This window comes from Salmo salar, chromosome 20, assembly GCF_965601325.2.
Source record: "Salmo salar chromosome 20, fSalSal1, whole genome shotgun sequence".
Taxonomy (NCBI): Eukaryota; Metazoa; Chordata; class Actinopteri; order Salmoniformes; family Salmonidae; genus Salmo; species Salmo salar.
The window spans coordinates 57422484-57440873 of NC_138310.1; the positions used below are offsets into that span (position 1 = coordinate 57422484).

Genomic DNA, 18390 nt, shown 5'->3' on the forward strand with positions numbered 1-18390 from the left:
GAATGACAGGGTGTTGACATTGAGCCCAGAAGGACAGAGACAAAGAACAGCAGCAAAGACCCAAAGCAGAGTGTATTGTGACAGTAACAAAATCTAGTCTGGCTCTATTTAACATTATCTGTTCGGATCCATTTTATTCACTATTTACCTTACCAACAAGGATTCCACACCCAACCATTTGTATTATAATAATAAAACTGAATAATCTGTGAGCGAGTGAGTTGTCCATTGTCTAGCTGTGCGTCTGAAATGGCCTGCCCAAAAGTAGTGCACTATATAGGGAATAGGGTGCAATTTCGTCTCCACTCACGGCACTCCTGCTCGTCGCTCATGTCGCCACAGTCGTTGTCGCTGTCGCACTTCCAGATGCTGCTGATACACTTGCCGTTGGAACAGCGGTACTGGTTGGGCAGGCACGTGTGTTCTGGGGAAATGTTGAATTTCATTCCATTTTGGGTTACAAATAAAACACAGTATTGAAGATCCCTGCCTCAGTGAATGTAGAGAACCACTGCCCTCCTCTCCGTGGGACTGGTTGTTGTTCTCCAAGGACCACTAGAGGAGATCCTTTAGGATTCAGATACATGGACAGTCAGGGAGAGAGGGAGAGGAGAGCAGTGGTTCTCTACATTCAGAGGCAGGGATCTTCAATACCGATTCCTGGCGACCGACCCAACGCAGGCTGTGCAGGGTTTTGTTTCAGCCCAGTACTAACACGCCTGATTCAATTCATCCCTTGGTGATTAGTTGAACTAGGTGACATGGGTGTTAGTGCTAGGTTGGAACAAAAGCCTGCACCATTGTGGATCTGTAGTAGTGTGATAGGGTCGTCTGAAGGACTATGTTGAGAACCTGAATACATTATCATGTTTGTCATCTATTATTGTCATCTATTATCATCTATTATCAGTTTATCATCTATGCATAGTCACTTTACCCTTCCCTACAGGTACATATTACCCCTGCACATTGACTCGGTACCGGGACCCCCTGTACATAGCCTCATTATTGTCATTTTATTGTGGTACTATTATTCCTTTCGTTTATTTAACACATTTGTCATACTTTTTCAACCTCTGAATTGTTGGTTAAGTGCTCGTAAGTAAGCATTTCACTGTAAGGTCTACTACGCCTGTTGTTTTCGCCGCATGTGACAAATAACATTTGATTTGATCAGTAGTATTTTGTACCCTGGGAGACCATTGGGTGTGTGTGTGTGTGTCTGTCAGAGAGTATGTGAGTGTGCCAGGTCTCACCTGTCTTGACGCAGGTGTTGTTGTGGAGCTGGTAGCCGGTGGGACACTGGCACTGGAGCTGTCCGTCGGGTAGGGTAGTGGTGGGCGCTCCGTCGGGACATACACAGGTGTGGCGGTGCCCGGGCTGGGGCAGACACAGTAGGCTGCAGGGTTGGTCTGCACAGGCATTATGGCCTGGAGGAGAGTGGACACACACACACACACAAGGGTTTGTCATGAGCATGCGATTTGTCTAACTCTGCTGACGTAGTGGGGTTGTCCAAACAAAGCTTCCACTATTGTCGCTTCCAGAGTAACATTCTGACTACACATAATAACTCTTTAAGGCTGACCATCAACGTTCTTGGAAGGTTTACTTAGAATGGGCATTGATTGTTAAATATGGTTTCGCTGCTTGTCTCTCACCTCTGGTCTTGCCCTTGTAGAAGATTTTGAGGTCCATGACCCCGGTCAGTCTACCCACTATCAGTTCATTGTCCTTGGAACCTGCTTTGGAAGCCTTGAAGATGCCCCTCCTTGACCAGTCATCCCAGTACAGGTCATTCTGAAAACACACACAGGCCAATGAGGATTTGCCCAGTGACCTGGAGATTATATGAAAACAAACATAGATATATTTCTACAATGGGACTGTGCTCCCCAGTGTTGCACTCAATAACCTTAATAAAACGGTAGAATCTCTGCAATATGACATCCTCATACACAGAGTGCCGACTTTGCTTCCAGACATCAGTAACATTCTTATTGGACAAGACTGCCTCTATTGGATAATTCCAAAGATACATTTGTACTGACTCTACACACACGCACGCCCACTCACACTCTGTTTATCTTCTATACTGTTGCCTAGTCACCTTACCCCTATACATATCTACCTCCATCACTCCAGTAGCCTTGCACATTGTAAATATGATATTGGAAACTGACCAAGTATATAGTATGCTTACTTACTTATTTATTGTGCTATTCATATTTATTCTTATTTCCCACGTGTTTGTTCTAGTATTACATTGTTATTAATTACTGCATTGTTGGGTTTTGAGTTTGAAAGAAAGGCATTTCACTGTACTTGTGCATGCGACATTAAATACTTGAAACAATGTGGACATGCCGCAAGGGAGGAGGCAAATTTGGAAAGAGCCAACAGTGACAGTACTAGGCCATTTTGAATTCTGCTATTGACGACATCTGCAAGCAGGAAGTTGACCGGCTGTGCATGAAGAGGTCATATTGCAGAGTCTACCTTTAAAGACATTAGACAAACGAACTAAGCTTGTAAGGCATCTATAAGTGATATTCTTCAAGAATCAATGGGTATACATCATTCATTGAAATGATCAAAAACGGATGTAAATATCACAGAGTGAGCCTTAATACTCCATAAGCGCATCAACCATTCTAAAATAACCTTGAAAACAGCAATGGCATAGGGGTGAGGCAGGCCCTCCATGACCACGCTGCGCTGACCGCCGGCGAAGTCGGCCCGCTCGATGCGATCGCCGTAGGCCTCGGTCCAGTACAGCCATTGGTCGTCTGCCGTGATGCCGTTGGGCCAGCGGACGCCCTCGGACACGATGCATGACACGTTGGAGCCGTCCATGTAGCCGCGGTACACGCCGGCCGCACGGTCGCCCCAATCCGTCCAGAACATCAGGCTGGTAGGAGACACGCCACAGATTAGGCAAGTATATCAGACAGGTATTAACACTGACGTTATTTATGTTAAAGGGGCAATCCGCAGTTCAAACAAAAACAAAGTGGTAAAGTCTAAAATGGATGTAGCAATCACAGATCGCCCCTTTAACAGTCAGTCATCCGGGAGACCTTTTTTGTGTAAAAAAAGCATCATAAATGCATTTGGCAGATATTCTAAATAATTAGACAGTGCTACCTCTCTCCTGGCATGAGGACCAGAGCTCTGGGATGCTCCAGCACTGAGGAGTTGAGCAGAGTGTGACGTAGGTCCCCATCAGGGTTAGACACCTACACAACACATACACAAGGAGTGGGTCACCATCATCACACACTGTATTGCCTGACAGTAGCATGTCATCTATCAGGTGAGGATATGAATAGAAATCAAACAAGGCTTCAATAAGATGGAGAAAAAAAGATAACTACAGTGCATTCGAAAAGTATTCTAAAAAATGTATTCAATTGTGTTTGTTCCTCATCAAAGAAAACAAATCTACAGACAATACCCCATAATGACAAAGAAATAACAGGTTTTTCAATTTTGTTGCAAATGTATTAAAAATAAAAAACTGAAATATTACATTTACATAAGTATTCAGACCCTTTACACAGTACTTTGCTGAAGCACCTTTAGCAGCGATTACAGCCTCAAGTCTTTTTGGGTATGACGCTACAAGCTTGGTACACCTGTATTTGGGAAGTTTCTCACATTCTTCTCCGCAGATCCTCTCAAGCTCTGTCAGGTTGGATGGGGAGCGTCGCTGCACAGCTATTTTCAGGTCTCTCCAGAGATGTTAGATCGGGTTCAAGTCCGGGCTCTGGCTGGACCACTCAAGGACATACAGAGACTTGTCCCGAAGCCACTCCTGCGTTGTCTTGGCTGTGTGCTTAGGGTCGTTGTCCTGTTGGAAGGTGAACCTTCGCCCCAGCCTGAGGTCCTGAGCGCTCTGGAGCAGGTTTTCATCAAGGATCTCTCTGTACTTTGCTCCGGTTCATTTTTCCCCTCGATCCTGACTAGTCTCCAAGTCCCTGCCACTGAAAAACATACCCACAGCATGATGCTGCCACCACCATGCTTCACCGTAGGCCTGATCAGTGGAGCGCTGCAGAGGTTCTCCCATCTCCACAGAGGAATTCTGGAGCTCTGTCAGAGTGACCATCGGGTTCTTGGTCACCTCCCTGACCAAGGCCCTTCCCTGATTGCTCAGTTTGGCCAGGTGGCCAGCTCTAGGAAGAGTTTTAGTGGTTCCAAACTTCTTCCATTTAAGAATGATGGAGGCCACTGTGTTCTTGGGGACCTTCAATGCTGCAGACTTCCCCAGATCTGTGCCTCGACACAAATCATGTCTCGGAACTCTACAGACAATTACTTCGACCTCATGGTTTGGTTTTTACTCTGACATGCACTGTCAACTGTAGGACCTTATATAGACAGGTATGTGCCTTTCCAAATCATGTCCAATTAATTGAATTTACCACAGGTGGACTCCAATCAAGTTGTAGAAACATCTCAAGGATGATCAATGGAAACAGGAAGCACCTGAGCTCAAATTTCAAGTCTCATAGCAAAGGGTTTAAATACTTATGAAAATAAGGTATCTGTTTTTAATTTTTAATACATTTGCAAAAAAAAATTTGAATAAGTCTAACGTAAGCAAATGTGGAAATGGGAAGGGGTCTGAATACTTTCCGAATGCACTGTATATACACTGAACAAAAATATAAATATAAACGCAACATGTGAAGTGTTGGTCCCATTTTTCATGACCTGAAATAAAAGATCACGGAAATGATCCATACACACAAAAAGATTATTACTCTAACATTTAGTGCACAAATGTGTTTACATCCCTGTTAAATCAAATCAAATTGAATGTCACATGCACCGAATACAATGTGTAGACTTTACTGTGAAATGCTGACTTATAAGCCCTTAACCAACAACGCAGTTCAAGAAATAGAGTTAAGAAAATATTTACTAAATACACTAAAGTAAAAAACACAATAAAAAGTAACACAAAATGACATAACAATAACAAGGCTACATACAGTGAGTACCAGTACCAAGTCATTTGCGGGGACAATGGGTAATCGAGGTACTTTGTACATGTAGGGAAACTTAGTCAGTTGTCCAACTGAATTTATTCAACTGAAATGTGTCTTCCGCATTTAACACAACCCCTCTGAATCAGAGAGGTGGGGGGGGCTGCCTTAATCCACATCCATGTCTTCGGCACTCGGGGAACAGTTGGTTAACTGTCTTGCTCAGGGGCAGAACGACAGATTTTTACCTTGTCAGCTCGGGGATTTGATCCAGTAACCGGCCCAACGCTCTAACCACTAGGCTACGGGTAAAATGACTATGCATAGATAATAAACAGCGAGTAGCAGCAGTTTAAAAACAAAGAGGAGAGGTCAATGTAAATAGTTTGATTAATTGTTCAGCAGTCTTATGGCTTGGGGGTAGAAGCTGTTAAGGAGCCTTTTGGACCTAGACTTGACGCTCCTGTACATCTTGCCGTGCGGTAGCAGAGAGAACAGTATATGACTTGGGTGACTGGAGTATTTGACAGTATTTTGGGCCTTCCTCTGACACCGCCTATTAAATAGGTCCTGGATGGCAGGAAGCTTTACCTGCGGGATCATCTTTGACCAACCACCTGGACAGTTGATGAAACTGAGGTGTATTTCTGTCTGTAATAAAGCCCTTTTGTGGGGAACAACTCATTCTGATTGGCTGTGCCTGCCTTCCCAGTGGGCCCACCCATTTGGGAGCCAGGCCCACCCATGGCTGCACCCCTGCCCAGTCATGTGAAATCCACAGATTAGGGCCTAATGAATGTATTAGCTGATTTCCTTATATGAACTGTAACTCAGTAAAATTGTTGAAATTGTTGCATGTTGCATTTATATTTTTGTTCAGTATATATCAAATATTGGACAAATCCCTGTTCCTCATGTTTACCTCAATCCTCTGCGCTCCGGCATCCACCCAGTAAAGCAGCCTGCTGATGGGGTCAAAGGTGAGGGCCTCCACATTCTGCAGGTCTTTCCTCACGATCACTTCCTGTCCTGTACTGCCGTTCAGACAAAGCCTCTGGAGGGGGAGAACATACTTTTCACTAATCACGATACACAATGTACTTTTGGTCTCTGAAGTGTGTACAGGATAGATTTTGTGTCCGAAATGGTACTTAATTCCCTATATAGTACACAAGCAATGTACTATATAGGGAATAGGGTAAGTCACGGTTACATCTGAGTGCCTTCTGTGAAGGCCCTGACCTGTATGGTGTCCAGCGAGATGTCAGCCCAGTAGATGCAGTTCCTTTCGTAGTCAAAGTCCAGTGCCACGGCCTCGCGGAGACCAGAGAGGGGTAGACCCTGGTCGGTCCCTGTGGCTAGGTCATAGCGATGGATGGAGTTCCTCACAGCGTACAGGATGAACTCATTACTCTCTGGAGAAGACCAGGGGGAAAAAAAACACTTAATACAATTCATTCTAATCTATAGCCATGTGAAGACTAACAACTGGTAAGAAAAACGCAACAAATTGCATTTTATTTTGTATCCAGCTGTGTATACGACAGTATTTATTTTGCATACAGCAGTAATGCTTGTCTAAAACAATTTCCCCTCAGGGAAATTAAAGTTCATCCAACCCTATGCTTTTATGTATAAAATGTGAGTCATTTCACTTTTCATGAATTCACAAACACTTTTGTTTATTTGCTTTTTGGATCCCTACAACCAGTTCCAGCAGCTATTGTCCCTGAGGTCGAAGTTACGTGTGTTGTTGCTGAAGCCGATGATCTAGTGCTGGGACTAACCTTTCTATCTTTAACTAAATTCACCCCATAATGTGTGACTAAAAGTATCTTTTGCCTCAAATTATACAACAGAGTTTCTTTAAGGTCAAGCAAAAAAGATAAAACTGTGTGGCCCATACCAAATAAACCCGTCATGACCCACGACCCAAAGGTAACATATGGGATGGTTTTAAAATAGTAATTCAATGGATCATTTAGCTATTTGATTATGATTTTTTTGGCCCTTTATGTATCCCTCCCGAAAATATTAAAAAATGATTTGATAAAATACTGAATTTGGCCATTACTACTATAGCCCATAGAAATGCATTGAATAACACATTCATAAAAAGGCAAGAAATAAATCCTAAGGAATAATAATGTTTTGACGTGTCTGTCCTATATCTAGGAGATATAAGAAAGCTCAGGAAATATAAATATTTTTTGGACTCATTTAACCCCTTATTTTTGTTGTCACAAAAGGACCTCCATATTTCCATGGGTTACCTTCAGATGAGTCCCATGTTACTTGTGGGGGTCGTAGAGCAAAACAGAGAACATCCTCGTGAGAGTCTCCCCTTTCCATAATGGCATTTACAAGGTTAAGTATTTGTGAACCCAGTATAGCAAGCATCTCAGAGTATCTCTTATTCATTCATTCATTCATTCATTCATTCATTCATTCATTCATTCATTCATTCATTCATTCATTCAGGTGTCTCTTATTCATTCATTCATTCATTCATTCATTCATTCATTCATTCAGGGGTCTCTTATTCATTCATTCAGGGGTCTCTTATTCATTCATTCAGGGGTCTCTTATTCATTCATTCAGGGGTCTCTTATTCATTCATTCAGGGGTCTCTTATTCATTCATTCAGGGGTCTCTTATTCATTCATTCATTCAGGGGTCTCTTATTCATTCATTCAGGGGGTCTCTTATTCATTGTGATCTAAAAGGCTAAACGTATCAAATAACCCGGTTTCTTAATTGAGAGAGGGGAGGCTTACCTCCTACAGGACAGGGGAGCATCTCTCCACCCAGTCTGGCTTCTACATCCCCTCCACTACAGCTGTCCCCAGACACCTTCCTGTAGCTGAGAGAGAGAGACACACACAAACTGGTTAACAACATGGACAGACACACACACACACCACCCAATATCACAACAAGAGTACGTGTACAACAAATGGTGTAATACAGTGCATCTTATGCGTAGTTGTGTAAACGAGGAGAACAAAATGTTTATATGTTGCCCATTACATATACACTGAGTGTACAAAACACTAAGAACACCTGCTCTGACCATGACATAGACTGACCGGTGGAAAGCTATGATCCCTTATTGATGTCACTTGTTAAATCCACTTCAAATCAGAGTAGATGAAGGGGAGGAGGCAGGTTAAAGAAGGATTTTTAAGCCTTGAGACAACTGAGACATGTATTGTGTATGTGTTCCATTCAGAGGGTGAATGGGCAAGATAAAATATGTAAGTGCCTTTGAAGGGGGTATGGAAGTAGGTGTCAGGCGCACCGGTATGAGTGCATCAAGAACTGCAACGCTGCTGGGTTTTTCACGCTCAACAGTTTCCTGTGTGTATCAACAATGGTCCACCACCCAAAGGATATCCAGCCAAACTTTACACAACAGGGGATCATTGGAGTGAACATGTACCAGCATCCCTGTGGGAAGCTTTTGACACCTTGTAGAGTCCATGTCCCAACGAATTGAAGCTGTTCTGAGGGCAAAAGGAGGGTTGCAACTCAATATCAGGAAGGCGTTCTTAATGATTTGTACACTCAGTGTATGTCAAGATTTTGCTGGGACATCTCTCCTTATGACACTAGGTGGGGCTGTTCTCCATGATAAGCGAGGGCTGTATAATAGAATGACGTCACTCCTTTCTCTTCCCCATAGCGCAAAAGAAGAACAAAGAGTTCCCCCTCATGACCACAAAGGATGCCATTTGCAAAGTGTTCATATCATATTCATCATTAATCATGTTGATATTTAACGGTCGTCTCCTTGCGGCAGTAAAATAAATCCTATAAGACTGAGGTGAAGACTGATACGCTAGGTCAGGGGTGTCAAACACAAATACCCAGTGGGCCAAAATGTAAAACCTGAACAAAGTCGCAGGCCAACATTGAACAAATGAACCTTTTAATATGGACCCAAACAAGTTTTGCTTTAACATTGAATATGGAACAAGCATCGCTTATTACCATACAATATATAATTTAATAGTGGAGACATGCAAAATCGAATTTCAAATGAAAAAAAATATCAATGGCATTAATTTATTAAATAAATAAAATTTAAATAAAAATCGTATGCCTCTTTTCTATTTGCAGCCTTCTGATTTAAATACCAAAATAAACTTTTTCCACTGGCTAATAATTTTACAAATAAAATGATAATAAATCAATCAACCATTCAAGCCCATGCCTTGTAGCAAGAAAAAGTGCACAAAGAAAACGTTAATTATTGCACACTGATCTAATCTGATGTGCCCAAGCCAGATACCTGGCATCTCTTCTTGGATGCTAGTTCATCAATGTCTGGGCTCAGGCTCTGAGCTGAAGAAATCCTTGTTTCATAGTGTCGTCTAATGTTGTACTCCTTACTTACAGCCACGTTGACTCCACAAACAAGACAAACAGGTTTGTCTTTTACATATGTAAACAGATATTCTGCCTCCCACTTGTCACAGAGGAGAGGGCGTTTCTGGGTCCTGTCCTGATTGGCGCGCGAAAACAACAGCAGAGCATTATGGGATTCGTAGTATTAGCGGTGAATGCGCTGTATAATACCGGCGGGCCAGCTCTAGTAGTAATTTGGTATTGTCTCGCGGGCCAAATATAATTACCCCGCGGGCCAAATGCCAGAGTTTGACACCCATGCGCTAGGTAATGCCATTTGTTTTTAATCAGCCATATGTGACTGTCAGTCAAGGACAAGTGTATCTCAACCTTTATGGTTGTGTCCCAAATGGTACCCTATTCCCTTTAAAGTACACTATGTTTGACCAGGGCCCATTTGGGACACTGAATTCAGCCCGAAACCCCAAAACCCTTCAGCTCAGCTAAGTCATATAATCCAGACCCATTCACATTGCAAGGCCTTGACCCTCAACGTGTGGAGTCACCTTAACAAAAGGAAAAAGCCTATCATTACAAGAAGTGATGAAGTGACAATATGCTAATACCAAAGGGATATTGGCTCACCCTGTACTGCGACGGTAGGTAGTTCCAACGGGGCAGGGCACGGGAGGGGCGTAGAGGTTCCCGGAGAACTCGGGGTCGGGCAGGCACACCTGGAGGGACAGGTCCTCGCTCAGCTTGAAGCCATAGTCACTGAGAGAGATAAAAGGAGAGAGAGGAGGGTGAGAGAGAGCAAGAGAGAGATTAGATGGGGAGAGAGAGAGAGACCCAATGTTAGCCTACCTGACTATCAAAATATGAACAGATTGAGATTAGTGGAAAAAAACTGTTGCCTAATTCCAATCAAGCCCTAGCCCTACTCTGAAAGGATAGCAGAGGTGTAAGTCAATCAAGCCCTAGCCCTACTCTGAAAGGATAGCAGAGGTGTAAGTCAATCAAGCCCTAGCCCTACTCTGAAAGGATAGCAGAGGTGTAAGTCAATCAAGCCCTAGCCCTACTCTGAAAGGATAGCAGAGGTGTAAGTCAATCAAGCCCTAGCCCTACTCTGAAAGGATAGCAGAGGTGTAAGTCCTTTCAGATCGATACGAGGTGCCAAGGGGTAGATCGTTTTAGGGGTAGAGGCAAAGGGCGGATATGGGATTGGACACGGGCTTGGAAATGAGTCTCACCACTCGTAGTCCTGGCGTGTGCAGGAGCAGTTGGACACAGTGACGGGGCGGTCGAAGTCTTCCCCGTTGAAGCAGGTGGCGTGAGGCGTGCGTCGCTTGTACACCATCTCACTACCCAGAAGGCAGTCGTTGCCCCGCTCGTCTGACGGGGACCAGCGCTTGTAGTCTCCCTCGGCGCACGGCACGCCTGAAGAGACAAATACACACACTTTAAATACTTGATTTGGAATTGGATCACATTGTATTACAGTAGCATGGGGACATAAGCGGACACACACAAACGAACGCACAAACACACACACACACACCCCTCAGTGAGACTCTGGCCTGATAGATGGATGCTTCTTATTGGCATTGTGAAAACGGACGACAGACAGACCCAAAAGCACCGGGCTGAGCATCAGTCATGACTTCTGCCCAGTGTAGTAATATTGTGAGAGTCCACTCACCGAGCACGTCGCTGGCGTTGACCTGCAGGATGAGCCAGCTGTGTCTCTGGTCGGCGTAGGAGCCGAAGACGGTGAAGATGGTGCTCTTCTCCCCTGGTTCTGTCAGCAGCTGGTAGACATAAACCTCCCGGTCAGAGAAACCGAAGTCTGTCCACGTCTCCCCCTCATTGGTACTGAACCTGAGACAGAGAGACAGTAGGTAAGAGCCTTTTATATGTATTTTTTTTATTTAACCTTTATTTAACTAGGCAAGTCAGTTAAGAACAAATTCTTATTTACAATGATGGCCTACCGGGGAACACTGGGTTAACTGCCTTGTTGAGGGGCAGAATGGCAGATTTTTACCTTGTCAGCTCGGGGATTTGATAGTCAGGTAGTAACCTTTCGGTTACTGGCCCAACACTCTAACCAGTAGGCTACCTGCCGCCTTGTCCAAGTCAGAATGGCCCATAGGATAAATCTACTGATTCTGTAGCGTGAGGCAGCAAGTACACCAACCTGAACAGGATGCTAGTCTATAGCAGGGCCAACAGAGACAGTATGGACATCAATATTAGCATGGTTACAATATTTATACCCATTTTACACTACTGAGCCAAGCCAAGCTGTAGTGCATTGGCCTGGTTACATATCCCACTGTACTGTAGTAGCCGGAACAGAGCTGGAAAGGACAATGTGAAAATAAGAGGGGTAGGGGGGTAGAGGGGTTGGGGGGGTAGAGGGGTGGGGGGGTAGAGGGGTGGGGGGGTAGAGGGGTGGGGGGGTAGAGGGGTGGGGGGTAGAGGGGTGGGGGGTAGAGGGGTGGGGGGTAGAGGGGTGGGGGGGTAGAGGGGTGGGGGGGTAGAGGGGTGGGGGGTAGAGGGGTGGGGGTAGAGAGGTGGGGGGGTAGAGGGTGGGGGTAGAGGGGTGGGGGTAGAGGGTGGGGGGTGGTAGAGGGGGGGGTGGTAGAGGGGTGGTGGGGGGTAGAGGGGTGGGGGGGGGTAGAGGGGTGGGGGTAGAGGGTGGGGTAGAGGGGTGGGGGTAGAGGGTGGGGGTAGAGGGTGGGGGTAGAGGGGTAGAGGGTGGGGTAGAGGGGTGGGGTAGAGGGGGGGGGGGTAGAGGGGTGGGGGGATAGAGGGGTGGGGGGATAGAGGGGTGGGGGGATAGAGGGGTGGGGGGATAGAGGGGTGGGGGGGTAGAGGGGTGGGGGGGTAGAGGGTGGGGGGTGGGGGGGTAGAGGGTGGTGGTAATGAGGGGTGTAATGAGGGGTGTAATGAGGGGGTGATGATACAGCACACTGTGTTGTTCTAGCAACGGAGATATGGGTCTTATTTAGGACAGTTGTGAGACTCACTTGAGGTGTGTGGTGGAGCCCCCCTGGGCGATGGCCATGAGGATGCCCCCGTGGTCACCCCACGTGTAGAAGTGAGGACCGGCCAGCGCCTTGAGAAGGGGAAATGTGAAGAACACTCATTAAAGCCACAGTCTGTAAGATTGCTGGTCAATTTATATAGCTACCATAATAAGACTAGTACAACTGTATTATTACCAAAAATATTTTGATCGTCAAGACACTTAAATGAGGTAACACTATGTTCAGATTAAAAGTATGTTTAAAAAAAGAATCATTAAAAGTCTAATACTGCTCTCGTGGAATGTCACACCATAGCCATCAAGAACATGTGAAAATGTTCCGGGTGCTTCTGCTCCATTGTTTATGTCTTCGAGGGCTCCCCAGTCTTGGAACTGTACACACGTCTTACAGAGTGTGGCTTTAAGTAACTGCAGCACCATGTTTGTGGTTGTTTAATAATACGCTATGGAGGGAAGTATCCTACGCTAATCATTCAGCATTGTGGCTAAGCGCTCCACAGAAACCCTCTGCTATGAGTGGGTAGCGGAGGCAGGAAACATCCAACAATAACCAATGTCAGGATTTATAGCTCATCATGTGCATAGTTACATTTATGGCACACACACACACAAAAACAAAGCATACACACACACACACACACAAAAACAAAGCATACACACACACACACACAAAAACAAAGCATACACACACACACAAAAACAAAGCATACACACACACACAAAAACAAAGCATACACACACACACACACACACAAAGCATACACACACACACACACAAAAACAAAGCATACACACACACACACAAAAACAAAGCATACACACACACACACACAAAAACAAAGCATACACACACACACACACACACACACACACACACACACACAAAAACAAAGCACACACACACACAAACAAGGCACACACAGGCACTGACCTCTCTCCATCTGGCCCCAGCACTGCTGGACACGTACACGTTTGGCTTGTTGGCTAGGTTCTTGCCCACAGAACCTGCAGACAGACACAGGATGATCAGTGGAACGGCTGTGTGAGAGGAGGTGATGAATTAAACAATTCACACAGAGGGATTCAGTAGGAACACTACCGCAGCTTCAGGTGGTCTCCAGTCCCAGCAGTATCCCAGGCTTTGTTCCAAATAGCACCCTATTCCCTACATAGTGCACTGCTTTTGACCAAAAGCCTTATGGGCCCTGGTCAAAAGTAGTGCACTAGATGCATAGGAATACGGTGCCGTGCAATTTGGGATGTAGCCAAGCACAGCGGCCAGCCCAGAGTACACAAAGCCGACAACAGAGCAACAGTAGCTCTACAGGAAACAGGGTGCCATTTCAGACGCGGCCATAGCGAAAGGGGCTACTGTAGCATATAGCTGGACCGGTCTTATATAGGGATCGATTCCATCCAGGGTTGTTAAGCAAATGCTTGAGATCAAGGAACAGGCCTATGTTCAGAAAAGTTCAATAAAAACTCTGCATGCCGCAGCCTACGCTCCAGTATGCTTTATTGTCAACGTCAATACTCCTTACCGTGTGCTGAACCTAGAGGAATGGCTCAAATCAGTGTGTAGTCATTCTAGGGGGGGAAGGCCACAACGAGTGTGATGTCCTATATCTATTTATCCTATGTGGATGTAGACTACCATGTTGCACCTAACGGTGTGGCGTATTGTACAGCTCTGTCGGCGTGCACGGCTCTGTCCGTGTGTACGGCTCTCTCCGTGTGTACGGCTCTGTCCGTGTGTACGGCTCTGTCCGTGTGTACGGCTCTCTCCGTGTGTACGGCTCTCTCCGTGTGTACGGCTCTCTCCGTGTGTACGGCTCTCTCCGTGTGTACGGCTCTCTCCGTGTGTACGGCTCTCTCCGTGTGTACGGCTCTCTCCGTGTGTACGGCTCTCTCCGTGTGTACGGCTCTCTCCGTGTGTACGGCTCTCTCCGTGTGTACGGCTCTCTCCGTGTGTACGGCTCTCTCCGTGTGTACGGCTCTCTCCGTGTGTACGGCTCTCTCCGTGTGTACGGCTCTCTCCGTGTGTACGGCTCTGTCCGTGTGTACGGCTCTGTCCGTGTGTACGGCTCTCTCTGTGTGTACGGCTCTCTCTGTGTGTACGGCTCTCTCTGTGTGTACGGCTCTCTCCGTGTGTACGGCTCTCTCCGTGTGTACGGCTCTCTCCGTGTGTACGGCTCTCTCCGTGTGTACGGCTGACACTCATCCTGAGAGCTGGTTGATGAAGCCACCGTTCTCCTCCCCTGCACCACCACTAATGACTGTTGTTCTTGGAGGCCATATCAACGGTGCTTTACAAATGAAGAAATGTCACAGGAACAAGTCACAAAACAAAACGCTTCGGTGGAAATGTTCCCCCTGATAGGCCGTGTGGGGATGCTGGTTATGTGTGGCTGGCTGGGTCCACACAAAGAGAGAGACGGTCTGTGTGTGTGTGTGTGTGTGTGTGTGTGTGTGTGTGTGTGTGTGTGTGTGTGTGTATCCGCTGGGTGAGGAAGAAGTAATTAGCGCATCTGTGTGTGAGCGATAACACGGACGAGAAGGGCATAGTGTCTCCTCAGCTCTCCTCTCTGCACTTCTCCCTGTGGGAGTTATCGCCTAATCATTTGGTTAGGTTTAGTAGCTCGCAGGGCGTAGAGGCGTCTTCCTCCTTCCAGACACAGCACAGCTACAAAGAAAATCTATGTACTCCGCGAAGCAGGCAGAGGCGGTAGAGACAGAGAGACACTTTCAGTGGATTAAACACAATGGATGTGTCCAACTACTCCTAGTTTAACCCCGGTCAAAACCTATTGCTCTGACCGGAGGACACGCAGTTACTAACACGCATGAACACATTCCCATACCATGAACACATTCCCATACCATGAACACATTCCCATACCATGAACACATTCCCATACCATGAACACATTCCCATACCATGAACACATTCCCATACCATGAACACATTCCCATACCATGAACACACGCACTCAGGAAAATTCAAACACTCACGCGCACACACACACGTTGTAAATAAGAATTTTCTCTCAACTGAATGAATAATGGTTAAAAAAATAAATAAAACAGACGCAGACAAACGAGCAGGAAGGAGAGACTCCACAGCTTCTCTAGGCACTTCCTGTGTGATTGACTGATGGAGGAAGTGGTCCTCTCCCTCAGATCAGGCAGTAGCAGAAGTTGCACCACCATAAGGGAAGTCATGTGTTCACCATAGAAATAGTAATTCTGTGGCCAGGCTGGTGGAGTGGTAATGCCGAAGCCCTCTGGCACACACCCTCAGTACCGGTTCTCTCTCTCTCTCATATATATATATTTTAAATAAATAGTCATTGTAGTTGTATGATGCTAGCCTCCCCACCTGTGGCCATGATGAGCCCTGGCGCTGACTCCTTGGACAGTATGGGCATCCTGCGCAGCTGAATGTTGAGAAGCTGGCTCCAGCGCTGGGCCAGGTGTAGGGAGCAGCCCTTGGAGAGCTATGGAAGAGAGGGAGGGAGAGGATGGGGGGATAGAGGGAGAGGATGGGGGGATAGAGGGAGAGGATGGGGGGAGAGAGGGAGAGGATGGGGGGAGAGAGGGAGAGGATGGGGGGAGAGAGGGAGAGGATGGGGGAGAGAGGGAGAGGATGGGGGAGAGGATGGGGAGAGAGGGAGGGAGAGGATGGGGAGAGGATGGGGGATAGAGGGAGAGGATGGGGATAGAGGGAGAGGATGGGGGAGAGAGGGAGAGGATGGGGAGAGAGGGAGAGGATGGGGGAGAGAGGGAGGGAGAGGATGGGGAGAGAGGGAGGGAGAGGATGGGGGATAGAGGGAGAGGATGGGGATAGAGGGAGAGGATGGGGGAGAGAGGGAGAGGATGGTGGAGAGAGGGAGAGGATGGTGGAGAGAGGGAGAGGATGGGGGATAGAGGGAGAGGATGGTGGAGAGAGGGAGAGGGATAGAGGGAGAGGATGGGGGATAGAGAGAGAGGATGGGGGATGGAGGGAGAGGATGGGGAAAGAGGGATAGAGAGAGAGGATGGGGAAAAGGGGGGAGTGTGGGGGATAGAGGGAGGGAGGGAGGGAGAGGATGGGGGATAGAGTGAGAGGATGGGGATAGAGGGAGAGGATGAGGGATAGAGGGAGGATGGGGGATAGAGTGAGAGGATGGGGATAGTGGATGGGGGATAGAGTGGGGATAGTGGATGGGGGATAGAGTGAGAGGATGGGGATAGAGGGAGAGGGATAGAGGATAGAGAGAGAGGATAGGGGATGGAGGGATAGGATGGGGAAAGAGGGATAGAGAGAGAGGATGGGGAAAAGGGGGGAGTGTGGGGGATAGAGGGAGGGAGGATGGGGTATAGAGGGAGAGAGGATGGGGTATAGAGGGAGAGAGGATGGGGTATAGAGGGAGAGAGGATGGGGTGATAGAGGGAGAGAGGATGGGGGATAGAGGGAGAGAGGATGGGGGATAGAGGGAGAGAGGATGGGGGATAGAGGGAGAGAGGATGGGGGATAGAGGGAGAGAGGATGGGGATAGAGAGAGAGGATGGGGGATAGAGGGAGAGAGGATGGGGATAGAGGGAGAGAGGATGGGGGATAGAGGGAGAGAGGATGGGGGATAGAGGGAGAGAGGATGGGGGATAGAGGGAGAGAGGATGGGGGATAGAGGGAGAGAGGATGGGGGATAGAGGGAGAGAGGATGGGGGATAGAGGGAGAGAGGATGGGGGATAGAGGGAGAGAGGATGGGGGATAGAGGGAGAGAGGATGGGGGATAGAGGGAGAGAGGATGGGGGATAGAGGGAGAGAGGATGGGGGATAGAGGGAGAGAGGATGGGGGATAGAGGGAGAGAGGATGGGGGATAGAGGGAGAGAGGATGGGGGATAGAGGGAGAGAGGATGGGGATAGAGGGAGAGAGGATGGGGATAGTGGATAGAGGATAGGGATAGAGGGAGAGGATGGGGATAGAGGGGGAGGATGAGGGATAGAGGGAGAGGATGAGGGAGAGGATGGGGAAAAGGGGGGAGTGTGGGGGATAGAGGGAGGGAGAGGATGGGGGATAGAGTGAGAGGATGGGGATAGAGGGAGAGGATGAGGGATAGAGGGAGGATGGGGGATAGAGTGAGAGGATGGGGATAGTGGATGGGGATAGAGGGAGAGGATGGGGATAGAGGGAGAGGGATAGAGGATAGAGAGAGAGGATAGGGGATGGAGGGATAGGATGGGGAAAGAGGGATAGAGAGAGGATGGGGAAAAGGGGGGAGTGTGGGGGATAGAGGATGGGGGATGAGGGAGAGAGGATGGGGGATAGAGGGAGAGAGGATGGGGGATAGAGGGAGAGAGGATGGGGGATAGAGGGAGAGAGGATGGGGGATAGAGGGAGAGAGGATGGGGGATAGAGGGAGAGAGGATGGGGGATAGAGGGAGAGAGGATGGGGGATAGAGGGAGAGAGGATGGGGGATAGAGGGAGAGAGGATGGGGGATAGAGGGAGAGAGGATGGGGGATAGAGGGAGAGGATGGGGGATAGTGGATAGAGGATGGGGGATAGTGGATAGAGGATGGGGATAGAGGATGGGGATAGTGGATGGGGGATAGAGTGAGAGGATGGGGATAGTGGATGGGGGATAGAGGGAGAGGATGGGGGATAGAGGGAGAGGGATAGAGGATAGAGAGAGAGGATAGGGGATGGAGGGATAGGATGGGGAAAGAGGGATAGAGAGAGAGGATGGGGAAAAGGGGGGAGTGTGGGGGATAGAGGGAGGGAGGATGGGGTATAGAGGGAGAGAGGATGGGGTATAGAGGGAGAGAGGATGGGGTATAGAGGGAGAGAGGATGGGGGATAGAGGGAGAGAGGATGGGGTATAGAGGGAGAGAGGATGGGGGATAGAGGGAGAGAGGATGGGGGATAGAGGGAGAGAGGATGGGGGATAGAGGGAGAGAGGATGGGGGATAGAGGGAGAGAGGATGGGGATAGAGAGAGAGGATGGGGGAT

General features: G+C 47.6%; 1 protein-coding gene across 4 annotated transcripts in view; it reads right to left on the reverse strand.

The window, feature by feature from the left end:
• LOC106580924 (sortilin-related receptor) overlaps positions 1-18390 on the reverse strand; it is a 96377-nt gene that overhangs the window by 27868 nt on the left and 50119 nt on the right. For all 4 annotated transcript variants that reach the window (XR_014381892.1, XM_082966565.1, XM_045703672.2 and 1 more), the window contains 14 exons: positions 15776-15893; positions 13328-13401; positions 12377-12465; positions 11044-11222; positions 10595-10781; positions 9990-10118; positions 7772-7857; positions 6237-6409; positions 5917-6048; positions 3148-3239; positions 2665-2911; positions 1662-1800; positions 1257-1430; positions 311-424 (listed from right to left, as the gene is read on the reverse strand). Coding sequence is in view for 3 of the 4 variants with exons in the window: in XM_082966565.1 (XP_082822691.1) it covers positions 311-424; positions 1257-1430; positions 1662-1800; positions 2665-2911; positions 3148-3239; positions 5917-6048; positions 6237-6409; positions 7772-7857; positions 9990-10118; positions 10595-10781; positions 11044-11222; positions 12377-12465; positions 13328-13401; positions 15776-15893 (1933 nt within the window). In the remaining variant the exon portion in view is untranslated. The remainder of the gene's footprint in view (positions 1-310; positions 425-1256; positions 1431-1661; positions 1801-2664; positions 2912-3147; positions 3240-5916; positions 6049-6236; positions 6410-7771; positions 7858-9989; positions 10119-10594; positions 10782-11043; positions 11223-12376; positions 12466-13327; positions 13402-15775; positions 15894-18390) is intronic.